General features: G+C 34.5%; 3 protein-coding genes across 3 annotated transcripts in view; 2 read left to right on the top strand and 1 right to left on the bottom strand.

The window, feature by feature from the left end:
• The first annotated feature begins 478 nt into the window (after positions 1–478).
• Positions 479–7989, top strand: LOC140746117 (inositol oxygenase-like). The gene is made up of 7 exons (XM_073078125.1): positions 479–625; positions 1883–2057; positions 2876–3084; positions 5386–5522; positions 6045–6179; positions 6544–6639; positions 7330–7989. Exons 1-7 carry the CDS (start codon positions 614–616, stop codon positions 7436–7438), a joined length of 873 nt encoding a protein of 290 aa, XP_072934226.1. The 5' UTR covers positions 479–613; the 3' UTR covers positions 7439–7989.
• A 1689-nt stretch (positions 7990–9678) lies between these two features.
• Positions 9679–13623, top strand: LOC140746523 (inositol oxygenase-like). Its single transcript, XM_073078677.1, has 7 exons — positions 9679–9903; positions 10408–10585; positions 11144–11352; positions 11790–11926; positions 12550–12684; positions 13036–13131; positions 13469–13623. The coding sequence occupies exons 1-7, from the start codon at positions 9886–9888 to the stop codon at positions 13575–13577; spliced, it is 882 nt and encodes a 293-aa protein (XP_072934778.1). The 5' UTR covers positions 9679–9885; the 3' UTR covers positions 13578–13623.
• Positions 13624–17927: 4304 nt separating this feature from the next.
• Positions 17928–19345, bottom strand: part of LOC140746114 (uncharacterized) — a 52664-nt gene continuing 51246 nt past the window's right edge. Inside the window, exons 23-24 of the mRNA XM_073078123.1 lie at positions 18989–19145; positions 17928–18590 (exon numbers count right to left, since the gene is read on the bottom strand). Of these exons, the coding sequence (XP_072934224.1) occupies positions 18501–18590; positions 18989–19145 (247 nt within the window). The 3' untranslated portion in view covers positions 17928–18500. The remainder of the gene's footprint in view (positions 18591–18988; positions 19146–19345) is intronic.

Here is a 19345-nt window from a genome sequence, read left to right as displayed (position 1 = left end):
TGGAGCGACATATTTTAATGCATTTACACGTCACTATGTTTTATATAACAGCATAAGTTCATGAGAACAGAATATTTTAAGTGCGATGCATCTTAGAGGAAAATCGACAAGTAAGAAGTAAATTTTGTCGACAAGCATTTAAGATTTCTTTAATAAATGATTGTATTCATAAGGAAGCAAGTATTTATTATTTTTCGTTTTCCTTATAAGTATGACCAGCGATTATTTCGCAATGCCAAACCCTATCGAAATGATTTTAAATGCCACTGTATGCGGATAGTTTCATAGGGGGGACATTAAATTGGAAAATTTTCACCAGCTTTCCTGGAAAAGAGGAAAAACGCCGATACAAGCGCCGACTTCTGAATTACTTACTAAACCAACATTATTTTTTACTCAAGTCGGTTGTATTATGTTTTTTCATGATCACTTGATAAAAAAGATATTCACAAATGTGGAATGCCCATGCGAAATTTTTCGCTAATCTTTCGTAGGTTCGTGAGTTACATAGTTCCTCTGGTTAGGTCTTGACCCGAGATAAGAACGCTTTTAAGAAATGACCCAGCCTCGAATTCATCAGTTGCGGCTGGAACACGAGTAGCTAAACACCAAGATGAAGGTTAAGGTGAGTGGATTTTCGATTCATACAATTTTTTTTTGGTAACATTTATATTTTGGTCTGTACTTTAATTAAGATACTTAAATATTTTATGTGTAAGTCCTGATTTTATTAATTATATTTTTTTTACTTTGAACTTAACTTTATTTTTTTTGTTTATTTATCATTTATTTATTAATAAATCTTGTAAAAATATATAATAACATAGTTTATAATTTATATAAACTAAATATTATTCTTTCAAAATAAGATTTTTAAAGAGGATTATTTTATTATTAGATTAACTTTCTTCTTTATTAATTATTATTATATTTTCAAGTTTTTTGTAAAAAAAATCTATGCAATAATAATTCTAATTTATAATTCTATTTTTATTTTTATTTTATTTTATTTTATTTCATTTTATTTGTTGGCATTTGTAATTGTAATTGATTTTAATTTTTATAATATGGAATTTAATTCTGAAATAATATGTCAAAAATATTTGGATGAAAAATATAGTTTAACACTAATTGATATTCAATTTATTTATAAAATTTGAACCAACTAATTAATAACAATACCGGAATAATTAACGTACCAATATAGATATTAATTATTTTATTTACAAAAATGTGTACTTAATAGGTTCTAAAAATTTAATAATTAGTATTATTTTTTGTATTTTGTATTATTATTTATTATATAATTATATAGAATATTGAAATAAATTAAAGAACTTATTCAGTGTAATTTTCATCCTTAATTTTTTTTTTTTTTTTTTTATAATATAAGAGTAGCAGACGAGCATGCAGTCCACCTGATGGTAAGTGGCTACTGCCGCCCATGGACATCTGTAATCAACCCCAGATAGGATTAGATATTCCTACCTGAGGTCGGCCACAGATGCGCCGCTACCCCTGAGGACTAAGCTGGAACGCCTCGAAATAGTCTGTCTCCCTTACCACACCCTTCAAACCGGAACACAGCTGCGCCTAACACTGCTGTTATTAGGTAGAAATAGGTGTGGCGGTGGTGCCGCCGGAGTCGAACCACAAAGGGTTCTACCACCTTCAAATAATATTACACTTTCTACACTCTTACATCCACTAAGATTGTAGCTGTGTCGCAGGCATAAACACCCGGAGCCGGAATAGAAATCTAAATTAATTATTTAGGTATCTGTCCTGCCGGGCATCGAATCCGGAACCCTCTATGTATCAGACTGGTATTGAGACTGGACCGCAGGCAACTTAAAATGTAATAAAAAACCCTTTTCAACAGGACAATGTTATCATAATGGACCCGTCACCCCTCCTCCGTCCGGAGAAGGTGTACGAGGACAAGCCCTTCCAAGCCTTCAGGGACTACACCGTGGACGAGAATGACCCCATCAAGGAAAGGGTCAGGAGGACCTACTACGAGATGCACTCTAAGATGACCGTTGATTTGGTTAAAGGTACATTTAACCTTCAAAAAAGCTAATACTCATATATATTGTTTTAGTTTTTTTAATTTTTTTCTCCAGTTTATGTAGTGATGAAAAGAATCAGACTATGGTGCTCTTCAATATAATACTTTTGTGTGTTTTTGTACTAAACTAACAATAACAAACGGACATCCTCCCTATTGTGGGGAGAGAGCCGTGCCTATACTGCCTATGTGACGTAATAAGTGAGTATATGACGTAATTCTAGCCAAACAAGCATGTACCTACACCATAAAATGTTGACTATAGTTGCAGTTAATCGGGAATGAATGCTAAACAGATGATGTTTATGATGCTTTACTACTCCCATTGACTATTATACAAAGTCACCAATAGCATATTCAAGTCTTGCAACTCCTGTCGACCTCCACCATTCGAGGCCCTTTTGTTAATCGAGCCATCGAGCCTAATACGAACATGGGCCATTACAAATCTATATATAAAGATTAAAGGGCCGCGAAAACAAATATCTTATAGTAATTTTATTGTTTCGCCGCCCTATACAAGAATAAGACAGCAACTGAGATAGCTAGTTCAGTACTTCGTGAAACTGACTACTTCTTATATATAAAATTCTCGTGTCACAATGTTAGTTACCGTACTCCTCTGAAACGGCTTTACCGATTTTCAACAAATTTTAAATGCATATTCAGTAGGTCTGTGAATCGGCTACTATATATATTTCATACTCCTAAGTGATAAGGCTTGTTCACCCTTAACATTTTATTTATATGGCAACACAACGTTTTCCGGGTCAGTAAATATATTTATATTTTTATATCTCACAGAGAAAACGGCAAAGTGGACTAAGTTCAACCACTTCAAAGCAACAATCAAGGATGCTCTGATCAAGCTGAACAACGTGGTTGACGAGTCGGACCCCGATATCGACCTCCCGAACATCGTGCACGCCTTCCAGACCGCCGAGAGGATCCGGGAAGACTACCCTGATAACGACTGGTTCCAGCTTATTGGGTTGATACATGATCTTGGAAAGGTAGGTGAAAGACTGAACTTCAACTCTCGTCATAAATTATCCCAAATAATACCCCTACGTAGACATCTAGGGGGATTTATATGGGTTAGTTTTTGTGGAACGGCTAGGCCGATTAGTGATACCGGAGTCGACGCAGGACGTCGACGCAGGGCGATGCAGCGTCGAAGACGGTCACCTGGGGTTTAGTGCGGTAAGAATCTCCCATAATCCCTTGTCGCTCCCACGGCACCTTTTGAAGTTTTCCCCGTCGTTAAAAAAAACAAAGGGCGTATAGTGATAATCGATCGCGTAAATGGAGATTCGACTAGGCCGCAGTGACTTCAGTGACTGAAGTCTAAATGGGCAAGCGCTAAAATAAGTAGAATAGAGTTTCTCGTCTTTTCTGATTCTTCAACCAAGTCTTTCAGAATTTATTCCATAACTATTTTGAAATCAACATGGAAAACATAGAAGGGGATAGAACCCTTTGTAGTTCGACTTTGGCGGCACCACCTCTACACCTATATCTGCCTAATAACAGTAGTGTTAGGCGCTGCTGTGTTCCATTTTGAAGGGTGTGGTAAGGGAGACATACTTATCCGAGGCGTTCCAGCTTAGTCCTCAGGAGTAGCGCGCCTCTATGGCCGACCTCAGGTAGGAATATCTAACCCTATCTGGGGTACAGGTATCTGGATTACAGATGTCCATGGGCGGCAGTAGCCTTACCATCAGGTGGACTGCATGCTCGTCTGCTACTTCTATATTATACAAAAAAATATATATTCGGCACATTTTCGAAAACGATGACTTGAGTGTGAGGCGGTTTCGTGGTCTGCCTGAGCGGCGCATTTCGACCCCATCCATCCTCCACTTGTACCCCAAGTGGCAAACGAGCATGAAGTCCAGTTTATAGTAAATTATCACTGTCATGCGTGGTATAGACATCTGTTGACATCATCTATAGACATCATCTATGCGACGGTTTTCCTGTTTTAAACAAATTGTTCAATTAAAAATAATCATTTCATCTTCAAGTTTAGTTCTCACATTAGTGTGTAATCGCAGGTAGACATAAACATTTCATAATGATACCTATTATAAACATAGAAAATAGAGGTTATTATAAAACACCGTCTATTATTAAGTATTTTATTAAACTTAAATTCAGTGATCGACACTTTTTTGTAAAAAATGATTACAATACAATTCTAAAGCCTTATCGCTACGAAACGATCACATAACAACCTTCTGAGACTAAACAAAGAATTGTATAGTATTGATATTAGAAAATATCCTTATCTTAACCTCTAAATACCAAACGATAAATCAAATTTGCTAGAGCGGGCTTGCAAAAAGTTTGTTTTTGCAATTGTAGTTTGTTCAAGGCTAATTATGCAAGAAACTTTTGAAAAGTAGTTTCTAAATAGCACTATGTAGGTATGAACTACTTACGGACTATAAAATATAAACGTCATTTATGCTGAAGAAGCAAATTAGCATGCGGTCCACCTGCTGTTACATGGTTTCCGCATGGACACTTGTATACTCAAAATAGTGTTGAATTCTTAAGAAACTGTAAAACTAGAATACAATAAAACTGTATACTGTTGCAAACCGCAAATATATTTATCCTTAGGAGAGGCACCTATAACCCGCTGAGGATAGAACATCTCTTCTATATGGGGTTGGACATAGGCAGCAGTGGCGACTTCCCATCAGGTGGACTCATGCTCGTTTCTACTTCAGTGAAAAAATAAGGGGACCACGCTACTTGTACACATCTGTAGTCAACAAATAGAATTACAGTTATATCTAACTGAGGACTAAGTTAGATCCACATACGTATAGTCCCTGCCTTTTCACACCCTTCCAGCCATAACAAAACAACGCTTGACACTGTTTAAGGCAGAAAGACTATAATCCCTCAATAAATGTGGTAAAAATTTAGCTTGCTAGATTTTATTAGAACACCGGGACAGGTGAAACTAAATAAAAGCTTATAACAATGTGTTCTCGCAATGAAGGTGACAGAACCCTTGTGTTTTGACTCTGGCCGCACCACTTGCACATCTATTTCCACTTAATAATAGCAGTGTTGAGAGCTGCTGTGTTCTGGTTTGAAGGGTGTGGTAAGGGAGACATACTTTTCCGAGGCATTCCATCTTAATCCTCAGGGGTAGCGGCGCATCCTGGGCCGACCTCAGGTAGGAATATCTAATTCTATTTGGGGTTGATTACAGATCATCAGGACCATCAGGTGGTCTGCTCGTCTGCTAGTTTTATATTATATAGTTAAACATTTATTTGGACGTTTCTCCACAGGTCATGGCGTTATACGATGAGCCCCAGTGGTGTGTGGTGGGGGACACCTTCCCCGTAGGCTGTGAGTGGGTCAAAACCATTGTCTACGGAGAGGACAGCTTCAAGAACAATCCGGACGGTTCCAACCCGAAGTATAAGTAAGTTGTCAAGAAGATGGAAACACGGTATATAATTTGACTTAAACAAAATACCTTCAACTTCATAGTAATGATGGAACGAATATGGCGAGGAAGTGTCATCGACGGTTTATTACCATTAATAACTCGAAATGTTTGACAAACCTTAAAAAATCCGAGATGGAGTCAGTGTGAAACGGGATCTTGTATTGAAATTTAGCCAATATCCTATCTTTAGCCATAAATTAAATTAAATATTTTTACTCCAAATAAATCAGGTATCTTACTAACCGATTTTGATCACAGACATGTTACCTTGTTAAACAAGTAACTAGTTTGTCTGTAAAAAATCCTTAAATCCGAAAATAACAGCGACAAGTATCATAAATACTCGTATTTTGAAGCATTATTACTTAATATATTATGGAACACTAAACTAAGTCTTTCATCATGTTTGTAAGAATTGTAACTTTAACCTTAAGTATGTACTTAGGTATATGGAACCTATATAAATAAATATGTTTAAATTAATAATAATTTCAGCACAAAATACGGCATGTACGAGCCGAACTGTGGCATCGAGAAGCTGATGATGTCGTGGGGACACGACGAGTACCTCTACCGGGTGCTGCTCCACAACAACGTCAAGTTCCCTAAGGAAGCACTTCAAATGATCAGGTGATTCAAGTAAATTTGAAGTAGTTTTTGACCAGAAATCTGGGCACCAAATTTCCTAGATTTCCCACCTTTACGAAATTAAATTGACGACTTGAAATGTTTGTTTCAATGAAGATTGTGTAGGTTTACCCGTCCTCGGTAATCCTCAGTAATCTCGGTAATTCCACCATGGTGAAAAGAAATATTACAAGTGGATCCCGACTCCGGACACCATAAATAACCCTTTTATATACGGCCATGCCTTTAGACAGTAACACAGGTCACACGAAGTTCACTTCTAATGACTAGACAAAGAAAACATACTTAATATTCCAAATTCTTCGAACTTAAAAAAATTGATACTAATTTCAATATTGTTTTCCAGATACCATTCCTTCTATCCGTGGTACGCGGGTAATGAGTACGGCCACCTCATGGCTGAGGGCGACGAGAAGCTTAAGGAGATTGTGCTGAAATTCAAGTAAGTATCTCTTTAACTATCGATGTAACTCATTTCATTCCGAGAGGTCGTGGGAAACTGCTCCTTAAGAGTTTCGAAGGTTTGGAAAAGGGAGATCCCATTAGTTTAAGTTATGCTTAGGGGGCACTGGTAGTCTGAGTTTGAAAAAATGTTAAGAAAACTGCTATGGCATGATTCAGAAATATCAGTGGCGCCATTTCTTAACGAGTTGGAAAGCCACAACAACTTGTTTATCTTGTACTCCAAAACACTATACTACGTTTTTGCTATTAGGAAGATTAAGGCGTTTGGTTAATTGTCTGCTTGTAAAATAAAATAAAACTATTGGGCACGGGCAGACGTTATGCTGTTATGAATCCATAATTCCGGACAACAGCGCCAAACAACGTAACTCCATCGAGTTTGGGCTCGTTTTATTAGTTTTCATGGGGACTCTGGTACTAGACGGTACTCGGGGTCTGATGATGAAGCTGGAAGGTAGCTATGGGACCTCTGTAATTAAACGACGCAACATTAGAGTTGAGCTCGTTTGGTCCGTAATTCATATTTCAGTATTAAAGCCTGTTAAAACTTACTTTTATATACATTTATATTAGGTAAGGGTGTGTGAACACAGGTGATTTAGAACCTATTCATATTCGTTTTTAAGTATTTCGTATTAAAGTAACTTACATTAATATTTTATTGCAGTGAATACGACCTTTACACTAAGCACTCTGAGGTGCCAGACATCGAGGCTCTGTGGCCGTACTACGAGGCGATTATCGACAAGTACATACCCGGCGTCATCGAGTTCTAAAACTATTGCTTTGATAACTAAACTTCACAATATTTAGTGGAATTGGTGCTTCGGTAATTTAGAAACCCTGGAAGTTTATTTGTTCATATACAAAGACTTTACTAATTCCAAATTATTGTAGGTACATACGAGTAGATGTTAAAATGTTAATTCATGGTATTTTCAGCAAGGAACTAGCCATTTTGAGGCTGAAAACTACAAATCTATACTGAAAAGTGAAAACTGTTTTTCACGATCATAAATAAATCCTTAACTGTGTAATAGATATATTGTTCACAAGTAAACGTTTTTACTGCATACTCAGATATATTTATATCTGAAACTGCATATAACTTTCAGGGATTTACAATAATTATTATGTAACATATATTATTAATTACATTGTTGTTTTTGCATTGTAAACAGATTTACATATCTTTAATATCCTATAAGAGATGAATTAGTTTTAAATTCTGATTATACTATTAAATTGATATAAACCTAATTAATATATTAATCCTATCAAATGATAATAGATTTTTGTAAATAAAGAATTATTTTTACTTATTCTAGCAGTTTTTTTATCTTTCCTGTGGGTTTAATCTTCTGAGTGGTGGTGGTCGTAGCCCACATGGCCGACTACGGACTGGTAGTCTTAAAAGTTTAGACCTTATTTTAAATAGGCGCTTGTCTGGGACTGGAAGCTCAGACCTCACGATAAGCAGGCTGGGTGTCTAATCATCCAGGTATTGCTGGTTTCATAAATATACTTTGCCCAAAAATCTTTTTGATACAGATTTGTGTATCTTAATGTATCATTACATGTATAGATCATAATACAAAATGGCGCCTTTTGCACGTGTTTCTCGCGAAAATATAAAATAAAAAAAAAACTATCAAAAGATAAATATAATGTCGTCATTGTTTTGTACAATCTGTAGTGAACCAAGTTATGTTTACGTATGGAACGATGTAATTTTATCGTTTATCGTTTATTATTCCATTAATTATCATTCAACAACACATTGGCCGTGACCATGAGGTTAAGGCACATGTCATACCATACGCGAATAGAGAGAATTAGCTAACTAGTAATTATTACAAAAACAAATACGCATAATAAGATTCACCCTTAGATACCCGTAATAAGTAAAAAATATCCGTTGAAACCTTCGATCACTAATAAGAACTAGATACACAATCCCATACAAAAATGAACTTAAAAAGTGGCGTCAAACGTGTTTATAAAATTCTAAGCGACAGAATCTAAAATTAATGCAAAATCAACCTTATCACTATTATTTAACGGTGTTTTTCAAAAACTGCTTACCAAAAGCAATACATTTTTACGACATAAGCTAGCTGTCATAAGCTATCACTTTTACAGGTTTGTCACCCAACGCGCACCCAAATATCTATTTGGGTGCTCTTTTCGTCGCGCCATTTTTTTGTCGCTGATTGTGTATCTAGTTCTTATTAGTCATCGAAGGTTGAAACGCTCGCTTCCACAGTTTAGACGAATCAAATAATACCTCATATTTGAATCCGTTAAGCCGTTTGGCCGCTGTAGGTAATGCAGTAGTACGTTCCAAAAAGTGAAGTAGGTAATGAATTACTTACATACGTTCAAAACAGGTTATCTACCCTTCGCAGTAAGACAAGTACCTTATGATGCTTCTCATTTATCTCGTAGTTTGCGTACTACTAATAATATATTCGCATATCTATGTATATATTTGCGAATTAATATAATAGTGTCTATATGATTGATTGACGTTCGATAGATATGGGAAAATAGGTAGTAATCAAAATTTAGTTGATAGTAAATGATGCCATTCAGATATTATTATTTTAACATTATTCGCATTAAAATTTAATAAATAATTAACTGTTTTTCGTCAGCTAACAAAATTTTGATTAATTTTTGTTTTTTTTAACATAGGTACTTATAATGACAGTCAAAAATCAAAATGTTAAGTCACTCCTATTTTTACTATATTTTTCGTCTTCACATTTTACTATCCTTGTCTCTCATAATATTATTTTGAATTATCTCCTTTAAGATATGTTATATAACTTTAGAATTATCGAACAATTCATTGACAAAGTAACTTATGAATAATTATTTTCTATCAGTCCTTCAATAGTCCATTCTATCTTCATTTTATGTCTATTAAATTTTAAAATGACTAAAATTACTCACGTCGTTACCAATTGCAATTTATTATTTGATGAATTGCCAATAATTACCAATTAGTGGATGACTTTTTTTCGATCCGGTCTTTTACTTCTTCGTTTTTGGTTAAATTAAACAGCATTAACGTTTTGGCGAGTCATGGAAAAACAGCCAAACTTGCACTCTGGATTACGTAGTGTCCGATAACTTTAGACCCGACCCCAGATATCTGAGATATTAAGACGCCATCCAGTACTGAAACCCTCAGTAGCGGTTGACCCACGGATACGAGATGAAGATCAAAACTGACGTAAGTTGGCACTGACCTAGGAATTTTCTTTTGTTTTTCCTTTTCTTTTATTTGATGTGACTATAATAGCGTTTTGAACGGGACTGTCCCTTTTCGGCTCCTCGTCCCGGTGTTTTCAAGAAAAACTTCAGGACGTAAAATTGATCTGTTTTTTTGACTATTTGTCCCTTTTATAAACGGGACAGTCCCTTTTTCGGTTTTTCGTCCCAGTGACAAAAAATTCAGGACGCAAATTGCTTCCATTTTCCCCAGCCTCTATGATGAAAATTTTATTCAGGTTCCTCAGAATTTTTATGTAATGTGCGTATTTCAAATTAATTAACACTTGCTATGACGATGAAGAAATACTTCGTGAGAAAACCGAAATTTGACACTTAAAAAAACGAGAGTAGGTATATTTTTAAAAGTGTAAAATCTTAACGTTAAAAGGAGACCCTGGCTAGAAATGGATTGAAGACTCATTATCAATATAGGTAAATTAATTTAAAAGATATATTTTTACAGGACAGTGTAGTGTCTTTAATAGACCCGTCCCTTCTCTTCCGGCCTGAAAAAATCTATGACGGGAAGCCGATAGAAGCCTTCCGGGACTACACGGTGGACGAAAATGACCCCATTAAACAACGGGTCAAACGGACCTACTACGAGATGCACTCGAAAATGACCGTCGATTTTGTTAAAGGTATTTTAAACACTGGTTTATTGTTGGTTTTTAGCTCTTTTTACAACGTAACTGCTTAGATAAAAGTTAATTTAAACTGATATTCAAACATTATGAAAAACTCTTTTAAAAAGACTTTATTATAAATATTATTGGCTAAAATGGTAATGGGATAGCTAATATGGTACCTAATATTGGTAATGAGTGCTTCCTACTCCTATGCCTTCATATTGTTCGGTACTGTCGATTAAAGGAAACTCAGGTCTGGAGGAAAAATATTTCTGCCCAGATAAATTCTCCATGCTTATTATTACAGAATCAGGATTGTTCCATCTTAAAATAGCCAGGAGTGCATGTTTCTGCTTAATCCTATGAATTCTTTTCTATTTCAAATTTGAGATTAGTAAAAATCAAATACCCGTGACAAATTGAAAACACGTTGGGTGTTTCTATAAATAAACTAGCTGACCCGGCAAACGTTGTGTTGGCAAAATTTGGTGAAAATCGGTAAAGCCGTTTCGGTGGAGTACGGTATCTAACATTGTGACACGAGAATTTTATATATAAGATATATTGCAGGAAAAATGGCCAAATGGCTACAGTTCAACCACTTCAAAACAACCATCAAAGACGCGCTGATCAAGCTAAACGACCTGGTGGATGAATCAGACCCTGACATCGACCTCCCGAACATCGTGCACGCCTTCCAGACCGCCGAGAGGATCCGGGAAGACCACCCTGATGACGACTGGTTCCATCTCATTGGTCTGATACATGATCTTGGGAAGGTAAGTTAGAATTTGGGTTTCGTTAATTGGAACATGTGGTAGTATTAATTTGTGGAGCTTTGGTATAAATTCTGTAAAATATCATAGTTAATTTAAATTCCTATTCTAAATATTAAATACCTATTGTTTCTCAGTCTTCAATTACATCATAAAACCAATGTCTCTATTCATAAACTATCAGCATTAAAATATTTTACTTACTGAAAGTTTCAATGAATAAAATTAAATGTTTATAGCGGCTGCTGTTATTGAACAATAGATATAATTATCTGTTAAATTCTTAAAATAACTGTCTCAAAAAGATAATTTTTCATTAGCATTTCATAGATTGTATTATCTGACGTGAATTCGTAACTTTTACACACCAACGAGTATGGATTAAAGATTTTGTTTTAAGTAGAAACATAGTTGAATGAATATTACCCACTATATTCCAGGTGATGGCTTTCTACGAAGAGCCTCAGTGGTGTGTGGTGGGGGATACATTCCCAGTGGGCTGTAAGTGGGGGAAGAGTATCGTTTACGGAGACGACAGCTTCAAGGATAACCCGGACACTTATAATACTAAATACAAGTAAGAACCTAGTAATTAGATCACGCTAATCATGCTTAAGACTAATAAAATAATTAAGATTAATAATAATAATAATAATTAATCTAATAAAAAATTAGGTACAGGCTTTATTTAACACTAGCTGACCCGGCAAACTTTGTACCGACTCAAAATCTATTTATCAAATATATTTCATACAAAATATAGCCTATGTTGATCGTGGATAATGTAGCTTTCGAATGGTGAAAGAATTTTTAAAATCGGTCCAGTAGTTTTTGAGCCTATTTATTACAATCAAACAAACAAACAAAGTTTTCCTCTTTATAATATTAGTATAGATTTAAGTTGAATCTCTAGAAATTTATTTTAAGGTGCGTTAGGTACATTTTGTAGAATATTATCACTTAATTTTACATCAAATCGATCGATAATTTTAATTGTATACCCAATGATTATAAATGACCCAAGCGTCTAAATAATTATGATTATAATATGAAATATAATAGGCCTACATTTTGTTCGCTGCTACGTAAACAAACTTTAATCTAGTTACTTAGGTTTGTACTTAATTTATTATCATTGTATTCATAGACTTACCTACATCTTATCCACTACGTTATAATAACGTTGTTTGTATATTACAGCACGGAATACGGCATGTACGAGCCGAACTGTGGCATCGAGAAGCTTATGATGTCGTGGGGACACGATGAGTACCTCTACCGGGTGCTGCTCCACAATAAAGCAAAACTCCCTACGGAAGGACTATATATGATAAGGTGAGACCAAGAATCGTCCAGTACACTTTTATTTTTTATCATTTTTAGAAGATTGAAGTAAAAAACAAGCCTGCACTCCATCTGATGGTAAGTGGTCACTGCCGCTCATAGACACCTATAACCAACTCCACATACACTGAAGCTGATCTCAGATGCTTTGCCACTCCTGAGGACTGACATGATCGGCTCATATGTAAGTCAGTATAACAGTTTTTGTTTGGATGTTTTGATCACCGAAAACCATTTGGTAGGTCGATAAGCTATCGCTTCAACTGCACCTACAATTATATATTTGGCTTACATTTTGTATTTTTTATAGATATAAAAAGAAATTATATTAATTGTTCTCAGATATCATTCGTTCTACCCCTGGCATGCAGGCGGCGACTACGGACACCTTATTACGAAGGAGGACGACAAGATCAAGCAAGCGGTACTGAAATTCAAGTAAGTGGCAAGTTCTAAAAGTTGCACCTACGCCATCTATTTTTATTATGTATATTTAGTGACGTACCAGTCACTATACCGCTCAAACGGAACGAAAGAATTCGAAGACAAGCAAAGGTCCATTCGATCTCCGATCAGTGTCTCCAGATTGCTGTTATGTTATATCAGTTTGTGGGCCAAAAGTCAAATAATATCATAGTATTTTTATTCTATCAAAATACGAATAGGTACTTATCATAAATAAAATATTGGTACCTCTTGATATCCATGTATTTTATTTAAAATAATATGCGATAACTGTGATAAGCATTATAAATAAAATGACATATTTTTTCAGCCAATACGACTTATATACCAAGAGTGCTGGCATCCCTGATATCGAGGCTCTGTGGCCGTACTACGAATCACTCATCGACAAGTACATTCCCGGCGTCATCGAGTTCTAAAATGTTAATGGTATTTTTAAGATAATATATTTTAACTATTTTATTAGTTGTTTGTTTTCATTTCTGTTTGTGAGTCTTGAATTCCCCAGTGATTAAAGAAAAATAAATCAAGACGAGCTTATACCCTCAAGATCGAAGTAGACCCTCACATTATAAACATATTTGGCACTAACTTTTTACAATTGTCTATGGTCCTACCATAGATTAGTTAAAGATTACTCACTTCTAACAAGAAAATGTACCCAGTTTTGAGAATTGAAATAGTTGCGTAAAAAAGTTTTGCCACGTAAAATGTCCCTAAAATATTTGAAATATTTGTTTATTTATTATGTAAATTACGCAGTATTAGTTTTTTATTCGTAAATTTTCTCTAAAAATGTTTTTATTTGTGAAGAATTCAAAAAAAGAACTTACTAATAAGCCGTTTGTGGCTTCATTCAATTTCAAGGCGGCAATGTATCTTTACTAATCTATGGGTCCTACTTGATAGTTTTCTATTTCATTGTTTAGATTACTTTAGATGAAGCGTGTACTTAGAAATCAAATCTTCTTAATTGTAGAAAAAATATAACTGTAGCTTTTATCTAAATACAAATGTAATCTTTTTTTCCGCCACAAAAGGGCACACAATTATTATTTATTATTTATTTTTTGGAACGTTGGACCAATTTCGATGGAAGGTGGAGACGTTTTTTGATATTATTTACCACGTAAATGTAATTTATACTTGTAGAATAATATTAAAGTAAAACTAGGCGCATAATAAATCAGGAACTTTATTTAAGCTATATGTACAGTAATACAAATATCAGAAAATATATAATTAATTAATCTATTTAGCTTCAACAACCAGTCAGAACTCAAACGAGAATATATTGGTAATAGCTTTTTAAAGGTATATTTAATCTGTATGCAATTCACAGATTAAATATGCATCGAATAGTCATACGCCGTAATAAAATACATCATTAGCATGAACAACATAACGTTCAAATTATATTGAAATATCTTCATTAATCAATATTTTTATACTGATCGGTGACGTCACGTATTCTGTTATAAAAAGGTTAAATGTCAGTTGAGAAATAGATTCGGAATGTTTATAAATGCACCCTTTAATAACGACAATTAACTCCGTTGACGCTACGATCAGTATAAACAGACCGTTTACAAATTGATCACGAATCCAAACCATAAAATATAAACAAACATTACCAAAAATCATACAAAATCACAAAGAAACAGACATTCAAACCGAATTAAAAATAACCAAATCACAACTCCTGTATGATCACTCAAAAACTAAAAAAACAAGATTCAATCAAATTATTATTACATTCAATTCATTTTGTCGTGCAAAATCAATAATTGCAATGCATGTTCTCATGTTATCCTAAATTATCAATTCCTTTGTTAGGTAATAAAAACATTTTCAAATTCCAAGTATCTATGCATAAAATTCACCTAAAGTGCAAAATATACATACATCGACTATTAATTTAATAAAGAAATATAATATTATTTTATTTTTTACTTAGACTTAGGACTTAGAAATTTAACTGAAAGTCCTAAGTCTCTTTTCAAACAAAATAAAGGCACCAATTCATGAAATTCCCAAGTCGATTTAAATGGTCGTAATCAACTGAGTTACAGTTTCTAGCACATCCATGTGATAATATTACAAGACAACATAGATAGATGACAGCTTCATTTGGAAAATTTGACCTATGATTTTATTTAACTCCAAATTAAGAGTCTCCTTCAATAATAAAACTTGTCTTGTCAATGTTGCCACATGAAAATGCCGTAATATTTTCCTATAGTTCGGGAAGTGCCCAGTGCCCAGCAGTGGGAATATACGTTCTGGCCAAATTTAGTGCATTATTCTAACCAAAAGTTACTAAGGAAGGGGTATACACTTCCTAAGTATCTTTTGGTTCGTAAATGTGTATAAACATAATTATTAAGTGTTCTTTTAAAGTAAAAAAATAAGGAAGGCAAAATAAAAAAATGTGTGTTCAATAACGTATGTGCTGTTAGAAGTTATAGTCCCATCTCTCTCATTTACTTTTCCCTCTCAAATTTTTACATCGTCACTTGTGGGCCCGGGTAGACGTTGATCTATCACAAAAAATCTCGATAATAGCGCCACCTATCGAGTTCTATCCTATCAAGTTGGAACCATGCACATTAAAAAAAAATGAAATCGTTAGAATGGTTCTGGACATTAGCTGCTACAACACAATGACACGTGAATTAAATATAATATGATTGTGTGTTAGAAACTTCAATACAAATTTGATTTTATCCTGTAAGTAGCCTAAAAACACAAATACTTATACTTGCATACAGAAAATACGGAAAACATCCAAACCGCCACAAATTTTCTACGAAAATGACGTATATTATTTCATACTTCGAAATACAATAAATATAATAATTTCGGAATAAATCATAGTTTATAACATACAGATTACGACGGTAATGTTTATAACACACAGGAACGGACGCACAGATAAATATCATATTTTTTATATAGTTAAATTAGTACTGGCTATAATTATACACTTTGACATTTCCTCCTTCTAAAGATAATTTCCGTAACGGAAAAAAATAAAAAAAAGTTATTGAATAAAGTGAATTGAAAATTTCTCGTAACGAATTATTACACAATTCCGATACACAATATACCAGCAAAGTAGAAAAAAATTCAAAGTAAACTTCACAAGACTAAAATATCAAAGTGTTCCAAATTCTAGTAATAATAGAGAATTCGTAAAGATATAAACATACTACATACTTGTAACATCCCACACGCGATGCTTTTCTCTTCGAATTGAACAGCTATTTTCATTTTTCATTTAATTAATTTATTATTATTGTGCTTTTCTTTATAACATAAAATATATAAAGAAGTCCGTACCTTATGATACTAGTGGTCACTGCCACCCATGGACATCGGTAATTAACCTCAGATAGAACAGAGTCCTACCTGAGATCCGTCTACCTCGGAGACAGATGCATTGCTAAAATTCAGTACTCAATTGAAACACTTTATGTAGGTGTAATTGGCTCGTAAGATCCAGACCACAAGAGCACTTAACACTGTTGTTATTAGGCAGAAAAAGGTGTCCTTCCAGAGTCGAGTCACGAAAGTTTGTGTCACCTTATTCTATTAACACAACTAGATTAGGAGATAAATGTATTATCTTCAATAACACAGCAAATCGCGTCGGATGTAACAAGTGCGTCACGTCATAAGCCTCACAAGCTCAATATAGACGTCGAAAGCGTTACAGACACTGACATATTAAATATAGTACTAATATTGTTTGAATGCAGAGCTTAGAAAACAGCTTTTGCTTTAAACATTTACACATAAACAGACTCGAGTCTTTACAGAGACTCGAGTGTGTTTATATTGGAATATTTACAATTCGAGTCGTTTTAAAATTGGACTGTTAAATATGGCAAAATCTAAGTTTATTATAGAATTATATTTTTAGTTCTATGGCTAATAAAACTTTATTATATTTCATAAGAATAATGTGATCTATAATTTTTTATGATTTAGCGCGATGTTTATATATAAACGAATGAATTAACATGAGAAATGTAATTATGAATACTATCATGCAATGGAGGTAGCTATGTGTATATAAATTATTTTATCATGACTTTTATCATAGTATATTTCAATAGCAGATTATTATTACTAAAGTTATCGATTTTAGTACAAAAAGAACTAGGCATCTCTCTCTTTCTTCGCCCGAAATAAAGAAAGGGATAGATGTCGCATCTACATATCTCAAATACTTAAGACATTCAACATTATTCCCGAGTAGTAAAATATAATTTTCCATGCACATTCCAAGGCCATCATTTTAAGATCTAAGGCATTCATCTCACTACATCTTATTTCTTAATCTAGCGTCAAATTTATTGTAATGCACAGATTTTAGGGATATAATAATTGTTAAAAATATTTTGCCATGATTTCAATTTTAAAGAGGCAGTGTTTTCTTCAAATTTACCAAGAGGATATTTTTAAAAATCTTTTTTAACCTGTTACAAAATTTAAAGAAAATATTTGGATATATTTTTTATTTATTTTTTATCATGTCACTCGATGTTAGTAAATTAAGAGGACTCGAGTCAGATTCGATGCATAAAGAGACTCGAGTATTTAAATGTCACTCGAGAGCATGTAGACTAGTTCTATAGTCTCCGAAGGCTGTATAATGAGTAAAATCTTCTAATTCAATTTCTTAATATGATTAACAGAGCCTTGGTTAAGACAAGGCTTATAAGCTATGAAAATAACTTCATTGCTAATCCTTTCGACCGCAGATCAAGCTACCTACAATGGATTTTTGATTCGGAACTATATAAAATATCCCTAAAACCTATCCAACACGACACACTGTTGTTAGAACCGTTAACCTACCGTATCAGTCTTTGTATATGGAAAGACAATCAATTCCTAATCAATGTTAAGGCCAAGCGAAGGCTTATTTTATCATAACGCATCACGTGACAGCATAATATAGCGTATTCGCCTTAATATGGCAGAAAAGGCTCAAAACGTAAGGCCGTTTTATTGTAAAATTCCTTAATATCACACGCATAGCACATTAAAAAAGTTTTAGTACAAAATTTCGATTTTACTTCTCTCTAATAGATCAATTTTACTAATTTAGGCAAAAACATTATTGACTTTTACTTCAAATTGGCTTATTCAAAACAGTGTATAAACTTCATTAACAATTTCTAAAATTATGGTCCTTCGAGCCATATCAATGAAACTTCGTATCTTCGTCTACCTACTTTTTGAATTAGTTAATTTAATCAAGTAATTTGATTAAATTAACAAACCATGAAGGTTTGTTATAAAGGACGTTCATTTTTATGTCGTAATACAATCTACGTTTCAAAGTGTTTATAGATGCTGGTGACGTACGCCATCACTTGCTGCCAATCGGGTCGCTCCTGCTGGATCATGTCTTGGATGTTCTGGAAGTAATATAAAAATAATTTAAAATCTGCAATTTGGTGATGGATCTAATGTGACGATGTGGCATTACCAAACCACATTTCGAAAGAAAAAAATGACAGAATTATGCCATGATGCTAAGAATATAAGAACATTTTCGGAGGCCGACGAATTCTCTCCACCTTCAACTGTGGCAAACTTTGATCAAATGAATAATCTGGATCTGTCGCTGATTGTGAGTATGGGGTTGGCGATTAATAGGTGTAATAATTGTGCGTGAATCTGTCGCTGATTGTGAGTATTGGGTTGGCTATTAATAGGTGTAATAAATGTGCGTGGCGTGTGTAGTGTGAGAATGGCATACTGATGATAAGTAGTAAGTTTCAAATGGCACATCCACACTAGCGTGGTGACGTACCAGCGTGGTGGGCACGCCGACGGCCTCCGCGGCGGCGAAGGCCACGCTGAAGTTGGTGCGCTTGTCGTGCGGCGAGAGCGAGGCGTACGGCACGCGCGCCTCGCCCACGTACGCGTGCAGCAGCGCGCACAGCGCCATGCCGTCGTTCCACGACGAGCTGCACACACGACACGCACACGTTACACACACATACGTGCGCGTCTTCCACCCATACATACATACGTACACGTCGTGAACGCATGAGTACAAGTCACATTTTAGACAAAATCTACTATATTCTATTCAACCCCTCAAGGGATGGAATTTTGAAAATCCTTGCTTATTTAAAGTATGTAAAAAAAATATTTACAAATTATA

The sequence above is a fragment of the Epargyreus clarus genome, unplaced genomic scaffold, assembly GCF_041222505.1.
Source record: "Epargyreus clarus isolate Ecla_fem2 unplaced genomic scaffold, WU_Ecla_fem_2.2 ptg000012l, whole genome shotgun sequence".
Taxonomy (NCBI): domain Eukaryota; kingdom Metazoa; phylum Arthropoda; class Insecta; order Lepidoptera; family Hesperiidae; genus Epargyreus; species Epargyreus clarus.
This window is presented reverse-complemented; position numbering and strand designations above follow the sequence as displayed.